The sequence below is a fragment of the Coregonus clupeaformis genome, chromosome 19, assembly GCF_020615455.1.
Source record: "Coregonus clupeaformis isolate EN_2021a chromosome 19, ASM2061545v1, whole genome shotgun sequence".
NCBI lineage: Eukaryota > Metazoa > Chordata > Actinopteri > Salmoniformes > Salmonidae > Coregonus > Coregonus clupeaformis.
This window is the reverse complement of record NC_059210.1, coordinates 50,787,182-50,810,649: the sequence shown is the minus strand read 5'-3', so window position 1 is coordinate 50,810,649 and position 23,468 is coordinate 50,787,182. Positions and strand designations below refer to the sequence as shown.

Below are 23,468 nucleotides of genomic sequence, written 5' to 3'. Positions count from 1 at the left end.
GGCCTGCATACTCACCAGACATGTCACCCATTGAGCATGTTTGGGATGCTCTGGATCGACGTGTACGACAGACAGCGTGTTCCAGTTCCTGCCAATATCCAGCAACTTTACACAGCCATTGAAGAGGAGTGGGACAACATTCCACAATCAACAGCCTGATCAACTCTATGCGAAAGAGATGTGTCGCGCTGCATGAGGTAAATGGTGGTCATACCAGATAGTGACTACTTTTCTGATCCATGCCCCTACTTTTAAAAAAGGTATCTGTGACCAACAGATGCATACCTGTATTCCCAGTCATGTGAAATCCATAGATTAGGGCCGAATGAATTTACTTCAATTGACTGTTTTCCTTATATGAACTGTAACTCAGTAAAATCGTAGAAATTGTTGCATGTTGCATTTATATTTTTGTTCAGCATATTATTCTGTGTTTTACTTTTCTATTATTTATATTTTATTTCTCTCTGCATTGTTGGGAACGGCCCTTAAGTAAGCATTTCACTGTTAGTCCACACCTGTTCTTTACGAAGCATGTGACAAATAAAATGTGATTTGATTTGAATACAACTAAAAAACTAAGCGCTATTGAAAGGGACAGATCAAATCAAATCCAACTGTATTTGTCACATGCGCAGAATACAACAGGTGTGTAGACCTTACAGTGAAATGCTTACTTACAAGCCCTTAACCAACAATGCAGTTTTAAGAAAAATAAGTGTTAAGTAAAAAATAAAATATCAAATAAAAAGAAATAACAAATAATTAAAGAGCAGCAGTAAAATAACAGTAGCGAGGCTATATACAGGGGGTACCGGTACAGAGTCAATGTGCGGGGGCACAGGTTAGTCGAGGTAATTGAGGTAATATGTACATGTAGGTAGAGTTGATATGGTAGAGATGACCAAGCAAAGATGGAGAGAGAGAGACAGAGAGCGAGAGAGCTAGCTACGACAGAAGAAAAAGCGCCAGAAACGTACTTGGCCTCTTCCACCACCTCCACTTCGGCCTGCGCTGTGATAGGTGCGTTGGAGTGGGCCGTCATTGGGTCATCGGCGTTCAGCTCCCCATTGGTGGAGCTGACCACCTGAGGCACATGGGAAAAAGGTCATATCAGTCATGCAAAAATACAGATAATTCTGTTAGGATGACTAAAACAGAAAAATACAAAATGCCAACGTTGACATCTGCATCGCAAGGTTAACAAAACACTGTCATGATCATACTATAGCCCAAAGTGTCTTGTGACAACCGACTTAACACTGTCACATAAAACTGTTACTCACGTATGCATGTTGGCTAGGTCTACAGCTAGCTAACTCAATTTTGTATTAGTTCATTTTTTTAAATATTATTTTCCAAATTTTTCTCCCCCACACAAAATACAAACATACACATACGAACAACTTACAGACGCACACAAACAACAACTACATCTCCTCTGCCCAGACCTGCATGCTCACACCTCCATCCCTAGTGCCTGCATTATTGTTTGCCACTTGGCCTTAAATTGTACCAATTTGGTTTTCCTCGGTCGCCCATGCTATTCAATATTTCAATAATAAATTATTTGATTTTTCCATTGTGTTATTGATGGCGGATTAATTGATTTCCACGTTTTTATACATTTTCTCAAGATGAATGATGAGAAGAGAATCGTCCAGTCCATTGGGTCTCACTACACTCCAATATGCCATGTCTTTCAATATGCAGACAGATGGATTAAAATTAAGTTTACATTGTAATACTTCTGACAGCCAACTTTCTAGCTCCACCCATACATTTTGGACTTCATAACATTCCCAGAAAGCATGGATTATTGAATCATTGTTAGTTTTACACTTCAGACATGACTCTGCCGTTGTGCTGTAGAATTTGTGAATTTATTCACTTGTATAATACATTCTATACATTAGTTTATACTGGATTAAGCATACATTTTCATTAACTGTAATTTCATTAGTTATGCACCAACTTTCCCTCCATCTTGTGGCAATATCAGTTCCTTTTAAGTCTTGGTTCAAATAGTTTATATTTTTTTCTAAGAGATTGTCAGTTGGATATGCTCTCTGCAAGGTTTTGTATGTCTTACCTATCATATGAAAATCATTTTCTGACTCAAATAAGATTCCCTCAAGGTTGCTCTGATGTCCAAAATATTTAAAATCGACATTTTGTGATATGTAACTTAAGTTGAATGTATTTCAAATTGGTCAGTCCAAAATTACTTTTTAATTCTGTCATTGGAATAAATGTCCTGTTACCAAATCATTTACGGTTTCTATGCCTTTAGTTTTTCCATGTGGACTAATTTATCGGTTAATTCTGAAAAGCTATCCTAGCCATCTTAACTACAACAAATAGTTTCAAGTTAGCATAATGCCAGTTTTCATAAGCGGTTATGATGACATCAGATCTGTAATGACTGCTTATGGCATCTCTCCCATTCGGTCACAAACATGACAGTAATATGTAGGCCCTCATGACAGAAACATCAACTAAAGTGAAGTTACCGATCTCCCTCCATACAGCTAAGCCATTTCCAGACATCCATGTGCGGCGTCATTTATGCGGCGCATTAGCCTTTACCTCTACTCCTTTACGCCCTGTCTCCCTTAATGGGAAAGGATCTTGTTCGAGTGTGAGTGAACGTGTGTCTGGTGGGCCTTGTGAACCTGTCTCTCCCTGTCTGCCTCTTTCTCAGACTAAATGTCTACATGCTGCTGTGTATAAGCTGGTCCCTCCCTGTCTTGCATCTCAGACGTAGTGTTTCCTTGCTGCTGAACACAGAAACACAACATGTTGAACAGCCTCAGCTGTTGATCATCATAACAGCATGTTGAACAGCTTCGCATACACAGTACAACATCTTATATCTTAAGGGCAAAGAGCGGGTGAAAGCAATGTGGCGAGGGTCCCACCTATGAAGAGTTTCTGCCATATTGCTTTAATATTTTCTGTCCCTTTGGATCTGTGGGCTAGAGGGCTATCAAGGACATAGGCAACGAAGCAGGTTTTTTGGTTTGGAAGCCAGCCACTAAGTAGTAGTTGGGTATCTCAGTGGTTGGTTGGTGTATACCTGCACAGAGCCCCCATGCCTGTCTGCGGCCAGGTGGGAGCTGCTCAGGTAGGAGGAGTTTGTCTGCTGGTGGGGCTGTGCATCCCATGCCCCTCTGCGGTCTGATACTGCCGTCTGGTTGGTTGGGGAGGCGGATGGGCAGAGCGAGATGTGGGTGGGTGGGGCAAGTGAGTGAGAGCGGCAGGCGCCGACAGGCCATGCAACGCAGGAAAACAAAACAAAGAAAAACAGAGGTGAGAGGCGTGGCGAAGCCGGCAATACATGTAAGTAACTGAAAACAACCAGGTCAAAACAAAAAAAAGTATTGCAAAATCAATAGCTTTAACATTATAAATGTAAAGGTAGACTCAGCAAAATGACATTGCCACGAGCAGCATCGCCGAGATCGAGATGAGCGAGATGCAACACTTCGCTCTCACACAGTATCTGCGCATGTGCACGGGTTCGCTTCACGCGGTTACCGCGTGGTAGCCACGGGACCAAAACAGCAGAGAAGTAGAGCCTCACGTTTCAACACTCTTAGTTGTTGCAGAAATTGACCCACTATCTACTTCATATGGCTGAGTCTACCTTTACAATTGTATTTGTGATTTTAAAGCAAAACATTTTTAGACAGTTATAAGAAACCCTGTATGTATGTTTGCCATCATCTTTTTTTGTATTACCATATTTTATAACCCTGGTGGCTTTCCTAAGAGACTTGCATTGTTTCTTTGTCCTGGCTGCATTGATTGAGTAGTGTGGGCCAGCAAGCGCCACTTTATCCCCTCCTGTATCTCGTTCATCACTATTCCCCTGGACAGGACAGGTTGCACGTGACAGGACATTGAGGGATTAGCTGCTAATAAAGTTGTTGCAGGGGGCTTTGGCAGGGGACTTATGCAGTCTGGGAGCTTTCAACTGGGACTTACTGCGAGTTCATTTCAGATTGGTTGTCATGTCCTGTCCTGTATTGCGGGTCTGAAGTCCTGGCTCAATAAAACGACTCGTGCTTGGAGAGACTGATGGGGTGATATGGGTCGACTTATTCAAAACCAAGGACGTTTCCTTCATCACCCACTCTCATTTCTCTCCTCTTTTCTACCACTAGTTCTCTTCTTTAAGTCCACTCTGCCTTATTCACCTTCCATTGCTTTCCTCTTTCTTCATGTACCTAAATCCCCTCTTTATCTCAATTCCTTCCTCCGTCTCTCCATCTCGCTCTTACAATCCCTTTCTGGCACATACTGTAGCACCAATGGAGGCACAGGTGGGCTGTTGTTCAGTGCTGAAGCGCTGATTATAGATTAGTCTGGGACTCCTAGGTGCAGCGCAACACACAATCAAGTAGCACCACTCTAGCTGCAGCCAATCGGATTTGAGACAAGCTTCCCTGCCTGTTGGGAGCAATAGCTGGAGGACTTCCAGCTGAGAAATTCATTTTGCGTCTCTCCATGCCTCTTTCCGGGTCGAACACAGCCAGGCAGAGGCAGACATGGACAAGGTATTTTGGTGCCAACAGCAACTCATCTAAAAGATCATCTGAGACTGTTAGGTGCTCATTTCGACCTGAAAGCTCCTTTGCTTCGGTCTTTTTCCAAAAGCGGATATGCTGAGAAATATAATTTTTTACTAAACTGTTAGGATATCAAGCCATATAGCACCAACCCAACTGAAAAATGATTTGAGAGGAAAGCTTGAATTGCGTGGACCATAAGCAAAGCCACCCAGTTGGAAAAATAACTATATGGACTACTCTTTCTCCTCCAAATTGTACAAATGTAAATGGTGTTGGATTTACTGTAATGTAAACCGTAAAGCATATTGAGATCAAAGGTGATATATTTAGACAATCCCAAACCCATAATCATAAGTCATGCAACTCCATAGCATTGAAACTAATTCTAGGTCACTTATAAAATCATAAGGTGTTCAATCAATCAATCAATCAATTTTATTTTATATAGCCCTTCTTACATCAGCTAATATCTCGAAGTGCTTTACAGAAACCCAGCCTAAAACCCCAAACAGCTAGTAATGCAGGTGTAGAAGCACGGTGGCTAGGAAAAACTCCCTAGAAAGGCCAAAACCTAGGAAGAAACCTAGAGAGGAACCAGGCTATGAGGGGTGGCCAGTCCTCTTCTGGCTGTGCCGGGTGGAGATTATAACAGAACCATGCCAAGATGTTCAAAAATGTTCATAAGTGACAAGCATGGTCAAATAATAATCAGGAATAAATCTCAGTTGGCTTTTCATAGCCGATCATTAAGAGTTGAAAACAGCAGGTCTGGGACAGGTAGGGGTTCCATAACCGCAGGCAGAACAGTTGAAACTGGAATAGCAGCAAGGCCAGGCGGACTGGGGACAGCAAGGAGTCACCACGGCCGGTAGTCCCGACGTATGGTCCTAGGGCTCAGGTCTCTCAGTCCGCCTGGCCTTGCTGCAAGCAATACTTATTTGTTTTCCTTGTTGCTGGCAAGGTGGGGACCAACTCCATTTCAATCTCCTTCAATTTAGGAATTGGCTCTCCCATTGAGAAATTCCATGTCTAAATCAACTGACAGGAGTGGAAATTGAATTGACTAGAACCATGCAAAAACAATTCATGAGGATTTGTATATTCATGAATTTGTTGATTCCAGTTGATTTTCTTGAAATGATTGGCTTTTTCAGATGAACAGGCAGGGCTGAAGTGAACTGCTGAGTGAGACTACTGTGTTTACCTGGTTCCGTAGGGGTTGTTGCTGAGAGGGTCTGTCTCTGTTAGCGTTGCTCTCTCTCGTGATGGCAGATGCACCCGAGTCCACGTTGACAGACCCCACTGGAGTAGGCTGAGAGAAAGAGAGTGAGAGCGAGAGAGACTGACAGATAAACCAAAAGGCTCAAGGGTGGAAACTCGAGATCTGCTCAAGGAAACATTTTTACATTATGTATGCCTTTCACTTGTGTTTTAAATGTATATTATACTTTTGATTTCCCAACTTTCCAGCTATGAACGGTATACAAAAAGTTATTATACCAAAACATACAGGACTGAACAGTTAGCAAGCTGCCGCTAATCAGCACATTTACTCTAGTGTCTTTCAACAGCTGCTATATGACTATTGTACGTGAGACTACACTTATGCTATTTAGCATGTGAACTCTAGCTACTCACAATCGGTCTGCCGTCCCAGTCGTAGGTGTAGTCAAAGGTGTATCCTTTGCGCTCAAGCAGCTCGGTGAACAGAGTCCTCAAATACTCGTAGTCGGGCTTCTCGAAGAAGTCCAACCGCCGCACGTAGCGCAGGTAGGTGGCCATCTCTTCTATAAGGGGACAACACGGTCAACATGGTTCAGGCAAAACAAGAGGCCCATCTAGTCATACCTGACAATAGATTGCACCAAGGAGCATGGAATTGCAGGTCCTTATTTATCAAAGTAGAATACGTTTTTTGTGTAACACAATTAATCCATTCCAACAGATGTTCCAACACCATCATTAAGTTTGCCGACGACACAACAGTGGTAGGCCTGATCACCGACAACCATGAGACAGCCTGGACGTGTGGTGCCAGGATAACAACCTCTCCCTCAATGTGATCAAGACAAAGGAAATTATTGTGGACTACAGGAAAAAGAGGACCGAGCACGCCCCCATTCTCATCGACGGGGCTGTAGTGGAGCAGGTTGAGAGCTTCAAGTTCCTTGGTGTCCACATCACCAACAAACTATCATGGTCCAAACATACCAAGACAGTCGTGAAGAGGGCACGACAAAGCCTATTCCCCCTCAGGAGACAGAAAAGATTTGGCATGGGTCCTCAGATCCTCAAAAAGTTCTACAGCTGCATAACTTATTTAATCTGTAGGCTAATAAACTGCATGTTTTCCCGAGTCGTAGTGGGAGGACCACACAACATATTGCTTGACTACTTCGATATGATGGTTATTATATCAACATTTGCACACAAAGGAGTTTCCACTGCCATCTCTCACATAATAAATGTTTACCGACCCAAAAAGATCCCACCATGTCAAACGAACAAATTGTCTGTCGGCATTTATAAAATTGTACCGGCAGTTCATGTTTCCATCAGCCCGGTCCTGACTTTTATCATGTGTCAGCTAATTCATCCGCATGAAATGGTTGGATGGAAACGTGGTTAGTGTCTTGCAAATACATGCCCTTTCATTCACTCTCCGACGCGCCTGTCCTTCAAGAAGCATCTTCTGCTCACTTATGCCCATTTTTAAGTACAGCTCGCTCTTGATCATTCTATTGCGATTATTAACTGCCATTTTAATATGCAGTGCAGAGCGTGTGTTCTAGGAAATGTAACCATTTCACAAAGCCATGCACTAGTGTCAGGGTGGAAAATTGGCACAGTACCTGGAAAGCTTTCACAGAGGACCTCGATGGGAGTGTTGCGCTTGGTGTCGCCAATCTTCTGGTATCGCTCTTTCAGGGTGTCAGCCTGTAGGTAGAAGGCAGAAATTGAGTCCAAACACACTTTTGCCATATTTTCTCCCTACTTTCCTTCCCTTCACCCTAAATGTTACATTTCACCTTCCCTCCTCCACGCCCGTCTTTCAATCACGCTCTTTTTCGCTCCTCTGCTTCCTTTAGGTGACCATTCCTTCGCTCTCCCTCTTTGAATCACGACTAGTTGTGCATCACACTCAACTAACATCTGGGTCATGTTCATTATAAGGGCACATCATAGCTAAATGTTTTGCAAAGGAAAACAAAAACAAGTTCAGAGAGTACCTCCCCATTTTGTGCCTACTAAACATGACCCAGCAGATATCATGCCTAGCTCCCCCCTACCTTGAGTCCTTGCCACGGCAGACTCCCTCGTAAGAAATACATGAACATGTGGCCCAGGGCTTCCAGGTCATCCCGTCGACTTTGCTCTGAAACAAAAGAGAGGGGTGTCTGTTTTCAGCTGTGACCGATGTATAGCCTACCTACCATACTCGAGTGTTGGGGGCTTATATACACACAGTGGGGAGAACAAGTATTTGATACACTGCCGATTTTGCAGGTTTTCCTACTTACAAAGCATGTAGAGGTCTGTCATTTTTATCATAGGTACACTTCAACTGTGAGAGACGGAATCTAAAACAAAAATCCAGAAAATCACATTGTATGATTTTTAAGTAATTAATTTGCATTTTATTGCATGACATAAGTATTTGATCACCTACCAACCAGTAAGAATTCCGGCTCTCACAGACCTGTTAGTTTTTCTTTAAGAAGCCCTCCTGTTCTCCACTCATTACCTGTATTAACTGCACCTGTTTGAACTCGTTACCTGTATAAAAAGACACCTGTCCACACACTCAATCAAACAGACTCCAACCTCTCCACAATGGACAAGACCAGAGAGCTGTGTAAGGACATCAGGGATAAAATTATAGATCTGCACAAGGTTGGGATGGGCTACAGGACAATAGGCAAGCAGCCTGGTGAGAAGGCAACAACTGTTGGCGCAATTATTAGAAAATGAAAGAAGTTCAAGATGACGGTCAATCACCCTCGGTCTGGGGCTCCATGCAAGATCTCACCTCGTGGGGCATCAATGATCATGAGGAAGGTGAGGGATCAGCCCAGAACTACACGGCAGGACCTGGTCAATGACCTGAAGAGAGCTGGGACCACAGTCTCAAAGAAAACCATTAGTAACACACTACGCCGTCATGGATTAAAATCCTGCAGCGCACGCAAGGTCCCCCTGCTCAAGCCAGCGCATGTCCAGGCCTGTCTGAAGTTTGCCAATGACCATCTGGATGATCCAGAGGAGGAATGGGAGAAGGTCATGTGGTCTGATGAGACAAAAATAGAGCTTTTTGGTCTAAACTCCACTCGCCGTGTTTGGAGGAAGAAGAAGGATGAGTACAACCCCAAGAACACCATCCCAACCGTGAAGCATGGAGGTGGAAACATCATTCTTTGGGGATGCTTTTCTGCAAAGGGGACAGGACGACTGCACCGTATTGAGGGGAGGATGGATGAGGCCATGTATCGTGAGATCTTGGCCAACAACCTCCTTCCCTCAGTAAGAGCATTGAAGATGGGTCGTGGCTGGGTCTTCCAGCATGACAACGACCCGAAACGCACAGCCAGGGCAACTAAGGAGTGGCTCCGTAAGAAGCATCTCAAGGTCCTGGAGTGGCCTAGCCAGTCTCCAGACCTGAACCCGAGTGGGCCAAAATCCCTGCTGCAGTGTGTGCAAACCTGGTCAAGACCTACAGGAAACGTATGATCTCTGTAATTGCAAACAAAGGTTTATGTACCAAATATTAAGTTCTGCTTTTCTGATGTATCAAATACTTATTTACATTTACATTTTAGTCATTTAGCAGACGCTCTTACATTATAATGTTATTTTTATTTTTCATACTGGCCCCCCGTGGGAATCGAACCCACAACCCTGGCGTTGCAAACACCATGCTCTACCAACTGAGCTACATCCCTGCCGGCCATTCCCTCCCTTACCCTGGACGACGCTGGGCCAATTGTGCGCCGCCCCATGGGTCTCCCGGTTGCGGCCGGCTACGACAGAGCCTGGATTCGAACCAGGATCTCTAGTGGCACAGCTAGCACTGTGATGCAGTGCCTTAGACCACTGCGCCACTCGCAATAAAATGCAAATTAATTACTTAAAAATCATACAATGTGATTTTCCGGATTTTTGTTTTAGATTCCGTCTCTCACAGTTGAAGTGTACCTATGATAAAAATGACAGACCTCTACATGCTTTGTAAGTAGGAAAACCTGCAAAATTGGCAGTGTATCAAATACTTGTTCTCCCCACCTCCCTGACCAAGGGCCTTCTCCCCTGATTGCTCAGTTTGGCCGGGCGGCTAGGTCTAGGAAGAGTCTTGGTGGTTCCAAACTTCTTCCATTTAGGAATGACCGAGGCCACTGTGTTCTTGGGGACCTTCAATGCTGCAGAAATGTTTTGGTACCCTTCCCCAGAACTGTGCCTCGACCCAATCCTGTCTCGGAGTTCTACGGACAATTCCTTCAACCTCATGGCTTGGTTTTTGCTCTGACATGCACTGTCAACTGTGGGACCTTATTTAGACAGGTGTGTGCCTTTCCAAATCATGTTATCAATGGAATTTACCACAAGTGGACTCCAATCAAGTTATAGAAACATCAAGGATGATCAATGGAAACAGGATGCACCTGAGCTTAATTTCGAGTCTCATAGCAAAGGGTCTGAATACTTATGTAAATGTATTTCTGTTTATTTGTAATAAATTTGCACACATTTCTAAAAACCTACTTTCGCTTCGTCATTATGGGCTATGGTATGTAGACTGATGAGAGAAAAAAAGTATTTAATCAATTTTTATAACAAAATGTGGGAAAAGTCAAGGGGTCTGAATACTTTCCGAATGCATTGTATGTACACAGATTAAAAAAATATCGCCAAGGCAATGCCCTTCAAATTGTAGAGTTCAGCCAATCAAATATGAGAGAGCTGCCTATACTGTTCCCATGTAATTACCACTCAGGGAATTTGAGGAGACAAGTTAAGTTGTGTAGTAGAGGGGAGCAGTACTGTAGCCCTACCTTTTCCTAAGTGGGTGTTGATAGACATGTAGCGGGCGGTCCCTGTGAGGCTCTTGTGTTCCCTGTAGGGGATGTGTTTTTTGGTCTCGGGGTCGATGTACTCTTTGGCCAGGCCAAAGTCGATTATGTGGATGATGTGCTCATGCTTGTGCCCCTGCCGCCCGATGAGGAAGTTCTCTGGCTTCACGTCTCGGTAGATGAGGTTCTTGGAGTGGACGTACTCCATCCGGGAGAGCTGAGGAGCGGAGAGTGGGGAAGTGTGTGACGGTCAAACGGATGCACAAGTGGACACACTGGCAAATAGAAATCAGAACAGACTCACAGGCATAATTCATGAAAACAAGATTCTTTGTCATTTGGATGCTAACTGAACTTACCAGCTGAATAGCCATCATCAAAACGGTCTTGAGAGAGAAGGTCCTGTCACAGAGGTCAAAGAGGTCTTCTAGACTGGGACCCAGCAGCTCCAACACCATGGCATTGTATTTCCCACAGGGCCCAAAGTAGAAGACCTGAGGAAGACCCTCCTCTGAGAGAGAAAGATAGAGGAATGGAGAGAGAGAGGGAAAAGTCCATTTAAACTGAAACCACATCAGTTGATACAATCATATGATAAGCATAATTTTGAGTTTGGATTATGCAGGGTGTTCCATTTTTTTTTTATATGCGTGAGGGCGTGGCAGTGCACTTCACATGTCCATTTGACGCTCTACCTGCAAGACCGCACGGATGGGTATTGTTTCCTCATTAGGCTTTTTGGAACTATACGGAACAAAAATATAAAACGTAACATGCAACAATTTCAAAGATTTTACTGAGTTACAGTTCATATGAGGAAATCCGTCAAATGAAATAAATTCATTAGGCCCTAATCTATGGTTTTCACATGACTGGGAATACAGATATGCATCTGTTGGTGAAAGATACCATAAAAAAAAAAAAGAGCCTCACAATGTGACTCAGGATCTCGTCATGGTATTTTTGCGCATTCAAATTGCCATAGATAAAATGCAATTGTGTTCGTTGTTCGTAGCTTATGCCTGCCCATACCACAACCCCACTGCCACCATGGGGCACTCTGTTCACAATGTTGACATCAGCAAACCGCTTGCCCACACGAAGCCATACACATGGTCTGCGGTTGTGAGGCCGGTTGGATGTACTGACAAATCCTCTAAAATGACATTGGAGGCGGATAATGGTAGATAAATGAACGTTACATTCTCTAGCAACAGCTCTGGTGGACATACCTGCAGTCAGCATGCCAATTGCACGCGCTCTCAAAATTTGAGACATCTGTGGCATTGTGTTATGTGACAAAACTGCACATGTGGCCTTTTATTGTCCCCCAGCACAAGGTGCACCTGTGTAATGATGATGCTGTTTAATCAGCTTCTTGATATGCCACACCTGTCAGGTGGATGGATTATCTTTGCAAAGGAAAAATGCTCACTAACAGGGATTAATTAAACCAATTAATAACAGAGAAGCTTGCGGCAAGCTGATAAATGCGTGGGGTGGAGGGATACAATTTGGGAATTCTAGAGTGGATAAATCCGTTGGGATTACAACCTGCTCCATACTTAAATGTTACTTAAAAGCGTGCTTTAGAGAAGATCACTGAAATGCTTCAAACGCCAGGAAAATGAATGATGCCTCATTGGGTTGTGAATTATGATACACTTCAAGGTGAGGTCACCCATTTGGAAAAAAAACATGCCAGCTCTGTTGACACTGGGCTTAGGTTGATCGAGCAAACTAAATGACCGCCATTGTTAGCCTATTTTGCATCCTGGTTGAAAAGAAGATTGGAAAGTGTTTTGGGACAATAGAGGCTAGCTAACTAAATAAATAGCATGAGAGCACCAAAAAGACCCCATAGCCTCCTGAGACCCAAAACAATTTGGTGAAAAAATAAAACATGTTACCAAGTATAAAATAACAAATATATACACTACCAGTCAAAAGTTTTAGAACACCTACTCATTCAAGGGTTTTTCTTTATTTTTTTACTATTTTCTACATTGTAGAATAATAGTGAAGACATCAAAACTATGAAATAACACATATGGAATCATGTAGTAACCAAAAAAGTGTTAAACAAATCAAAATATATTTTATATTTGAGATTCTTCAAATATCCACCCTTTGCCTTGACAGCTTTGCACACTCTTGGCATTCTCTCAACCAGCTTCACCTGGAATGCTTTTCCAACAGTCTTGAAGGAGTTCCCACATATGCTGAGCACTTGTTGGCTGTATTCCTTCACTCTGCGGTCCAACTCATCCCAAACCATCTCAATTGGTTAGAGGTCGGGTGATTGTGGAGGCCAGGTCATCTGATGCGGCACTCCATCACTCTCCTTCTTGGTAAAACAACCCTTACACAGCCTGGAGGTGTGTTGGGTCATTGTCCTGTTGAAAAACAAATGATAGTCCCACTAAGCCCAAACCAGATGGGATGACATATCGCTAAAGAATGCTGTGGTAGCCATGCTGGTTAAGTTTGCCTTGAATTATATATAAATCACAGACAGTGTTACCAGCAAAGCACCATCACACCTCCTCCTCCATGCTTCACGGTGGGAACCATACATGCAGAGATCATCCGTTCACCTACACCGTGTCTCACAAAGACACGGCGGATGGAACCAAAAATCTCAAATTTGGACTCCAGACCAAAGGACACATTTCCACCGGTCTAATGTCCATTGCTCGTGTTTCTTGGTCCAATCAGGTCTCTTCTTCTTATTGGTGTCCTTTAGTAGTGGTTTCTTTGCAGCAATTCGACCATGAAGGCCTGATTCACACAGTCCCCTCTGAACAGTTGATATTGAGATGTGTCTGCTACTTGAACTCTGTGAAGCATTTATTTGGGCTGCAATTTCTGAGGCTGGTAACTAATGAACTTATCCTCTGCAGCAGAGGTAACTCTGGGTCTTCCATTCCTGTGGCGGTCCTCATGAGAGCCAGTTTCATCATAGCGCTTGATGTTTTTTGTGACTGCACTTGAATAAACGTTTTTGAAATTTTCCATATTGACTGATCTTCATGTCTTAAAGTAATGATGGACTGTCATTTCTCTTTGCTTATTTGAGCTGTTCTTGCCATAATATGGACTTGGTCTTTTAATTCCACAAATGAACTTTTAAGAAGGCACACCTGTTAATTGAAATGCATTCCAGGTGACTACCTCATGAAGCTGGTTGAGTGAATGACAAGAGTGTGCAAAGCTGTCATCAAGGCAAAGGGTGGCTATTTGAAGAATCTCAAATATAAAATATTTTGATTTGTTTAACACTTTTTTGGTTACTACATGATTCCATATGTGTTATTTCATAGTTTTGATGTCTTCACTATTATTCTACAATGTAGAAAATAGTAAAAAATAAAAGGTACTATATGTATATATACAGTACCAAGATATAGTCCAATGTAGCTCAGTTGGTAGAGCATGGCGCTTGCAACGCCAGGGTTGTGGGTTCATTTCCAACGGGGGGCCAGTATGAAAATGTATGCACTCACTAACTGTGTGGTCCTCTGTAGCTCAATTGGTAGTGCATGGCGCTTAACGCCAGGGTAGTGGGTTCGATCGCCGGGACCACCCATATGTAAAAATGTATGCACACATGACTGTAAATCGCTTTGGATAAAAGCGTCTGCTAAATGGCATATTATTATTATTATTATATTATTAAGTCGCTCTGGATAAGAGTGTCTGCTAAATGACTAAAATGTAAAAATGTAAAATAGTAATTTATATTTTATTGTAAGTGCAAAATGGTTCTACATAGTGGTCATCAGGCCATAAATGAAAAAACAATACATTACAACCAATGGGTACAGCAGGTGACAACTCACTTAACTATTCCTGAGATATTAATTTACTAGTAATAATTTGAATATCAAACTCACAAAAATTATAACTAATAATTACACAAACCCTTTTTCAAATGTCCATAAAATGTGCAAATTTTTAAGGCAGCAATTCTTTAAAGAACCAGGAAGATAAAATTGTCAAGGTCACACCCCCACACATGATATAATTGAAAAGCCCAGAATGTCCTCTCAAAGTGACAACAGGACATAATACAGTGGCTTGTATGGCCTCAGAGATACGGACCAAGAACTGATGTTCAAGAGAGGACAAAATTAATTGCTGGGTCTCAGGAGGATAGCGAACTCCCATCTGTACAGCACAACTATGTTATTCTGGACTGACTACAGTAGTGCAACACTATCCTAGACATTGGGGTTCGGGGAATGATACAGTGCCGGGTGCATCAATTACTTTAATGGGGTGAGTGTGCAAGAGAAAAAGTACTGCATTTTTAACGTTTACATTTTTGTCATTTAGCAGATGCTCTTATCCAGAGCGACTTACAGGAGAAATTAGGGTTAAGTGCCTTGCTCAAGGGCACGTCGACAGATTTTTCACCTAGCAAATGGCCACATGTTCTCCTGTCTTCTACATGTCAAAGCATAGGCTAAAGGCAGTTCCACTCTACACACTATTAACACAAGTGTGATTTTACCTTACACCTTCCTATCCCTAAACCAATTCGTATTTGAACCATGTTTTCACCAAGTTGAAATGGTGAAAACGGCAACAGGACTCGGAGTCCATTAACTTTAAGCAGAGGCCGGATAAAAATCTGTTAATGCCATGAGTTCTTCATCTTTTGAAATGTTCGGGTTAAATAAATTCAGTCACACAGGAGCAAATGTTGGCTTCCCCAGAGACACGCAACCACTCAAACCATGAATCCACCCCCACACTAAAAAGGACAGGCTTCAGTCACCTAGCTTGTCATCAATAATGGTAGGTCTGTCTATATGCATCTCATGTCTGAATAAAAACTCAATTTAGCTCTCAAGCAAAGGTTTGTACATATAACATCCTCAACACCCACACAGAAAATACACTGTTACCAACGACAACACGCCATGGCTCAATGCATGTCAGAGATATAGAACCTCTCGTGGCTAGAGAGCATGTTCATATTTCAAATGGACTATTCAAGGTAACCATTGCATTTCGGTTTCACCCACATGACAAATAAAAACAGATTTCACACACAATTGTTGGCATTCTATCCACCTCATTTTCGAAAGTTGTTATGGGCACAGCCAAACAACGGAAGTGATGAATTCGATGTCTGCTTTACTTCCGTACTGCAGCGCGCAGGTGGCAAACGAGTCAATTTATACAGTATAAAAGTCAAGAACACAAGTATAAGTGTAATTCTATATTTATTTCATTCAAGTTTGCTAACGTTTGCTAGACTTACTAGTAGGATAGTTCTGTTGATAACGTTAGTGTTGTGTCAAAGTTAAAGCCCTGTCTATCCACCAAGCCAATAACTACAACGATAACTGTCATTATAAACTATAGGCTACATAACTATAAAACGTTGGTGAGTATCCACACTAGAGGAAAGTTGATCGTTTTACAGGTCTACACCTGTCAATCAACTGATCAACGCATCCTACTGCACAGCTACATACTAATAAGGTGGTAACACAAGACGATTCATGAGGTCTCTAACGCACAGATACTGGTTCAGACCATTCAGTGCTTTCCGGGTGTTCTTTGTCACAGTGACAACTGCAAATAATACTTCAATGTACATGTAGGCCTAACAAAAAATTATATACATTTTACATTTTAGTCATTTAGCAGACGCTCTTATCCAGAGCGACTTACAGTTAGTGAGTGCATACATTTTTCATACTGGCCCCCCGTGGGAAACGAACCCACAACCCTGGCGTTGCAAGCGCCATGCTCTACCAACTGAGCTACAGGGGACTAGTACCTCGTATCGGGTTCATGGTCACCTCTCTGACCAAGGCCCTTCTCCCCCGATTGCTCAGTTTGGCTGGGGCGGCCTGCTCTAGGAAGAGTCTTGGTGGTTCCAAACTTCTTCAATTTAAGAATGATGGAGGCCACTGTGTTCTTCAAGGTCTTCAATGCTGCAGAAATGTTTTAGTACCCTTCCCCAGATCTGTGCCTCGACACAATCCTGTCTCGGAGCTCTACGGAAAATTCCTTCGACCTCATGGCTTGGTTTTTGCTCTGACATGCACTGTCAACTGTGGGACCTTATGAGTGAGCGAAAAAGTATTTGATCCCCTGCTGATTTTGTACGTTTGCCCACTGACAAAGACATGATCAGTCTATAATTTTAATGGTAGGTTTATTTGAACAGTGAGACAGAATAACAACAACAAAATCCAGAAAAACGCATGTCAAAAATGTTATAAATTGATTTGCATTTTAATGAGGGAAATAAGTATTTGACCCCTCTGCAAAACATGACTTAATACTTGGTGGCAAAACCCTTCTTGGCAATCACAGAGGTCAGACGTTTCTTGTAGTTGGCCACCAGGTTTGCACACATCTCAGGAGGGATGTTGTTCCACTCTTTGCAGATCTTCTCCAAGTCATTAAGGTTTCGAGGCTGACGTTTGGCAACTCGAACCTTCAGCTCCCTCCACAGATTTTCTATGGGATTAAGGTCTGGAGACAGGCTAGGCCACTCCAGGACCTTAATGTGCTTCTTCTTGAGCCCCTCCTTTGTTGCCTTGGCCGTGTGTTTTGGGTCATTGTCATGCTGGAATACACCATCCATGACCCATTTTCAATGCCCTGGCTGAGGGAAGGAGGTTCTCACTTAAGATTTGACGGTACATGGCCCCGTCCATCGTCCCTTTCATGCGGTGAAGTTGTCCTGTCCTCTTAGCAGAAAAACACCCCCAAAGCATAATGTTTCCACCTCCATGTTTGACGGTGGGGATGGTGTTCTTGGGGTCATAGGCAGCATTCCTCCTCCTCCAAACACGGCGAGTTGAGTTGATGCCAAAGAGCTCCATTTTGGTCTCATCTGACCACAACACTTTCACCCAGTTCTCCTCTGAATCATTCAGATGTTCATTGGCAAACTTCAGACGGCCCTGTATATGTGCTTTCTTGAGCAGGGGGACCTTGCGGGCGCTGCAGGGTTTCAGTCCTTCACGGCGTAGTGTGTTACCAATTGTTTTCTTGGTGACTATGGTCCCAGCTGCCTTGAGATCATTGACAAGTTCCTCCCGTGTAGTTCTGGGCTGATTCCTCACCGTTCTCATGATCATTGCAACTCCACGAGGTGAGATCTTGCATGGAGCCCCAGGCCGAGGGAGATTGACAGTTATTTTGTGTTTCTTCCATTTGCGAATAATCGCACCAACTGTTGTCACCTTCTCACCAAGCTGCTTGGCGATGGTCTTGTAGCCCATTCCAGCCTTGTGTAGGTCTACAATCTTGTCCCTGACATCCTTGGAGAGCTCTTTGGTCTTGGCCATGGTGGAGAGTTTGGAATCTGATTGATTGATTGCTTCTGTGGACAGGTGTCTTTTATACAGGTAACAAGCTGAGATTAGCACTCCCTTTAAGAGTGTGCTCCTAATCTCAGCTCGTTACCTGTATAAAAGACACCTGGGAGCCAGAAATCTTTCTGATTGAGAGGGGGTCAAATACTTATTTCCCTCATTAAAATGCAAATCAATTTATAACATTTTTGACATGCGTTTTTCTGGATTTTGTTGTTGTTACACTGTTCAAATAAACCTACCATTAAAATTATAGACTGATCATTTCTTTGTCAGTGGGCAAACGTACAAAATCAGCAGGTGTGTGCCTTTCCAAACCATGTCAAATCAATTGAATTTAACACAGGTGGACTCCAAGTTGTAGAAACATCAAGGATGATCAATGGAAACAGGATGCACCTAAGGTCAATTTCGAGTCTCATAAAGGGTCTGAATACTTATGTAAATAAGGTATTTGTTTTTTATTTTTAATACATTTGTAAACATTTCTAAAAACCTGTTTTCGCTTTGTCATTATGGGGTATTGTCTGTAGATTGATGAGGAAAAAAATTTGGTGGATTAGGGCTGCACAATTAATCAAATTCACAGATGTGCAAGAGATTCATAAACATATCATATGCAATATTTTTTTAACGTCACTCAGCTGCGTAACATCCATTTTATAGTTTACTCCATTTTTTCCCCTCTTGCAGCTGCTTCCCACACACACCAAGCCCCGCCCCTGTCAATCAAGTAGCACAGTTCCTCCTCCTTGCTGTTAAATTCAATATATGTTTTTATGCTGTTCTGTTAGGCCAAATGCAGTCAAGAGATTGTTCCAAACAAGAACGATGCGGCTTTCCACTGCTTTTTTATTAGATCATCTTAAAAATTTAAAATAAATAAAAATCTGTTAGATTTTTTGCCAATATCTTGTAGCCCTAGCGTGTGATTACATGGTCATGATTTGCAGGTGTAAAGTATTTTTGTGGTTCTCTGTGTTGTGGTTTAATGGTTGGAAATGGTTGCTTGGGAATGACAGATCGCCTTCTCTTACATACACACGTAAGTGTTTTGATCTACACTGAACAAAAATATAAACTACAACATCCAACAATTAAAGATTTTACTGTGTTAGAGTTCCTATTAGGAAATAAGTCAATTGAAATACATTCATTAGGCCCTAATCTATGGATTTCACATGACTGGGAATACAGATATGCATCTGTTGGTCACTGATACCTTAAAAAGGTAGGGGCGTGGATCAGAAAACCAGTCAGTATCTGATATGACCACCATTTGCCTCATGCAGCACGACACATCTCCTTCGCATGAAGTTGATTACTGTTGATTGTGGCCTGTGGAATGTTGTCCCACTCCTCTTCAATGGCTGTGCGAAGTTGCTGGATATTGGTGGGAACTGGAACACGCTGTTGTACACGTCAATCCAGAGCATCCCAAACATACTCAATGGGTGACATGTCTGGTGAGTATGCAGGCCATGGAAGAACAGGGACATTTTCAGATTCCAGGAATAGTGTATAGATCCTTGCAACACGGGGCTGTGCATTATGCTGAAACATGAGATGATGGCGGCGGATGATTGGCACAACAATGGGCCTCAGGATCTCGTCACGGTATCTCTGTACATTGAAATTGCCATTGATAAAATGCAATTGTGTTTTCTGTCCATAGCTTATGCCTACCCATATAATAACACCATCACCACCATTGGGCGTCACAACGTTGACATCAGCAAACTGCTCGCCCATACAACGCCATAAACGCTGTCTGCCATCTGCCAGTTGAAACCGGGATTCATCCATGAAGAGCACACTTCCCCAGCGTGCCAGTGGCCATCGAAGGTCAGCATTTGCCCACTGAAGTCGATTACGACGCCAAACTGCAATCAGGTCAGCTTCCCTGAGACAGTTTCTGACAGCTTGTGCAGAAATTCTTCGGTTGTGCAAACCGACAGTTTCAACAGCTGTCTGGGTGGCTGGTCTCAGACGGTCCCGCAGGTGAAGAAGCCAGATGGGGAGGTCCTGGGCTGGCGTGGTTTCACGTGGTCTGCGGTTGTGAGGCCAGTTGGACGTACAGCCAAATTCTCTAAAATGACATTGGAGGCAGCTTATGGTAGAGAAATGAATATTCAATTATCTGGCAACAGCTCTGGTGGACCATCTGTGGCATTGTGTTGTGTGACAACACTGCACATTTTAAAGTGGCCTTTAATTGTCTCCAGCACAAGGTGCACCTGTGTAATGATCATGCTGTTTAATATGCCACACCTGTCAGGTGGATTATCTTGGCAAAGGAGAAATGCTCACTGACAGGGATGTAAAAAAATATGCTTTATGTATGCATGTAAAATATCTGGGATCTTTAATTTCAGCTCATGAAACATGGGACCAACACTTTACAAATTGCGTTTATATTTTTGTTCAGTGTATATCGCAAGTCAAATCACAATATTTGGCAAAGAAATCGCAATTCGATTTTTTTGCCCATATCGTGCAGCCCTACATTCTATCCTATTCCATACCCATAAAACACTAGGGCTGGGAATTGCCAGGGACCTCCCGATACAATATTATCACAATACTTAGGTGCCGATACGATATGTATTGCGATTTTCACAATTCTGTATGTATTGCGATTCGATACTGTGATTTTATTGCGATCCGATGTTCCAAACAATTGCTCACCATATGTCTGCTGCAGAGGGACAAGAGAGCGCCGTGAGTTTTGGTCAGTCATGAAAATAAAAGTTCGGGAAACAAATTGGCTCACTATTTAAAAAGATGATGGAGAACAAGCTATGAAGGAAAAATACTGGCGTTTTGGTGCAGGTACAGCAAACTAGCGCAAAAATAATATTGCGATATTTTAAAAACGATACGATATATTGTGAAAAATAATATCCCGATATGTAACTGTATAGATTTTTTCCCCTCATTATACCGCCAGAAGTTTACCACAGTGAGCATTTGATTCTATCATTTCTCCTCTACCTTTCCTGGGGACAAAGCACCAGGATGTTGTCTCTGGTTTTAAATCTGAATTTAGAAACAGAATTTGAAAACTGAACCGGAATGCATCTGAGAAGTTTAATATATGAAACTTTGATTACCTTGAAATGATGGTTTGTAAACTTGATAAACAGACAATGAATACAATATCTACCATATTGAAACTGAATATATAAATATTTAATTTGAATATTAAATTACATAAATTGTCTTTGAAAACTGAATGCAATAGTCATTCAATTCATATTCAAATCATGAAATACAAGTTCAATTTATTAATTCAATTATTCAATTGTGCATTAAATATTCAAAAATATTAAATTCAAATGTAATATCCTAATACAAATTCAAATACAATTTATGTTGGCACTGAAATCGCTCCATACTATAGCACACAATATTTAACATACAGCAGATTTTTAAAAGACCAAAGAGTTTGGCCTGCTTCGTGTTTCCATTTTTGCCATAATTTTTGTTGTTGTTGCAATACTGGTATCGTATCAGCCATATAAAACACCCAGCGGGACTTTTAGGCTACTACTCAAGCTTTCTACCAATATCTCAAGCACGTACTAGTCACTCCAAAATTGCTTTCAAAAGCGGAGGCTTTACTGTGATTTAGGCTAGCAATAACTTTCCCATTGGTAACTACAGTTTGTTAGCAGAACATGTAGGACTATCAGAGATATCACCACACTAATAGCACATCAGTGTGAAGGACTTCTAAAAGTTTTCAACCAATTTTAACACTAATGGTTAAATTCAGGAAGTCAAGTAAAAAAATACCAGCCTTGTTGGGGAAATCTGTGATTTATAATGCTGCACAGTAGAGAGGAAAACAACACTTGTGAAAACTTCCACTGGAACTGTAAGGGTCTCCCGGGCGAAGCTACTGATCTAAGATGGGAGATGAGTCACAAGTGACATGTTATGCAACTTTCACTTCACATGCAGTGGGATACGGCAGGGAAATCAATGGAGTTTGTGGCAAAAAAAAATTACGTTATGTGGATGAATGGGCTGCAGACCAATAAAGAGTTTGACATCTTTTACAGCGACACAATACCCGCACAGGCTCACACACAAAACCTTTACCATTGAGTAAAGAAAGTAGAGGCAGTGTTATCTGTATGTAGGCGCTGTGTTTGCAGTGTATGCTATTGTAGGCAGTAGTAGGCACTAATAAAACACAGTGCCAACTAGGGCTGGCAATTGCCAGGGACCTCACGATATGATATTATCACGATACTTAGGTGCCGATATGATATGTATTGCGAATCTCTATGTATTGCGATTCAATGTTCCAAACTTATTGCTCACCATGTCTGCTGCAGAGTGACAACAGAGAGCGATGAGAAAACACGTTTTGAAATAAAAGTACCAGCGTTTTGGCGCCGGTACAGCCAACTAGCGCTAGCTAACGCTACCTAGCCCCCCCCCAAAAAACAAATAATTGATACTTGGAGTCAAAGTATCAATATAATATCATCCAAAATAATATTGAGATATGTAACTATCAATTTTTTCCCCCCATCACTAGTGTCAACCAGCCATGCTCATACCCAGATAGCATGGTGGTTGGCACACCATGGAACCTTTCCACTGACTAGGCTACTCATTCATCTCATACAGAAAGGCCTTGGAGCTGAGTGCAGGGCATCAGGTGACACACACCAACACGATTGTGACGGTCTGTATTGACGGGTATATTTTCTGAATTGTTTCGTTACATGGACCACCTAAAATGGCAAGAAACCTAGTGAAAGGAAGATAGCTTATGAACAAATGTCGATAATAATATAACAAGTAGCTTGAATTACCGTGCTCTGTTGAGGCTGGAATGAGAGGCACTAAGAATATGAAAGTAATTAATTCAAGAGCAATCCTCAAAACACAAGTTATTAAACTAGCAGAGGCAGCCATTTTCGCTCTCCTCAAAAGTGAGGTGCTTGACAATGCCAAGGAACTAATCATTACTCTACTAAAGGGGTGCAACTCATTTGTCAAGGGGGCTGGTTTCAGATTTGATTCAAAAGGCCAGATAATCATTGTTTATTAAATATCATTAAAAGGTTCAGTAAGCTTTGTGTGCGACCCGACCAAATGCACATACAAATTTGAGTTATAGATCTGACACTCATCGAAAGCAAGTCTTATAAGAGGTAGAGCCGTCCTATGCTTCCCGTCATTAAGTTTAGGTTTTGTACACCAGCTTCAAACAGCTGCGAAGATATTTTACAGCGTTTTAGATTGTACAATGATTCTCTACACTGCTTGTTTGGCCACAAACTGAAATTAGGCAAACATGATAGAATTTTACATATTGCGCCTAGGAATTTTCAATTCTCCCCGACTGCTTAGCTGACTCTGTATTAGAAATGTGACTGATACAACTCTGATGATGTACCCATTGATGGATTTATCAGTTCATTGATTGATGACACTTGCTTAGCCAACACTACCCA

At 42.2% G+C, this 23,468-nt stretch overlaps 1 protein-coding gene across 8 annotated transcripts in view; it reads right to left on the bottom strand.

The window, feature by feature from the left end:
• LOC121532221 (casein kinase I) overlaps positions 1–23,468 on the bottom strand; it is a 56,810-nt gene that overhangs the window by 5,029 nt on the left and 28,313 nt on the right. For 2 of the 8 annotated variants that reach the window (XM_041838025.1, XM_041838027.1), the window contains exons 5-12: positions 11,002–11,153; positions 10,625–10,859; positions 7,868–7,953; positions 7,430–7,514; positions 6,216–6,364; positions 5,782–5,889; positions 3,080–3,193; positions 981–1,087 (exon numbers count right to left, since the gene is read on the bottom strand). In XM_041838025.1, the coding sequence (XP_041693959.1) occupies positions 981–1,087; positions 3,080–3,193; positions 5,782–5,889; positions 6,216–6,364; positions 7,430–7,514; positions 7,868–7,953; positions 10,625–10,859; positions 11,002–11,153 (1,036 nt within the window). The remainder of the gene's footprint in view (positions 1–980; positions 1,088–3,079; positions 3,194–5,781; positions 5,890–6,215; positions 6,365–7,429; positions 7,515–7,867; positions 7,954–10,624; positions 10,860–11,001; positions 11,154–23,468) is intronic. The other 6 variants (XM_041838026.1, XM_041838028.1, XM_041838030.1 and 3 more) reach the window with 3 other exon arrangements.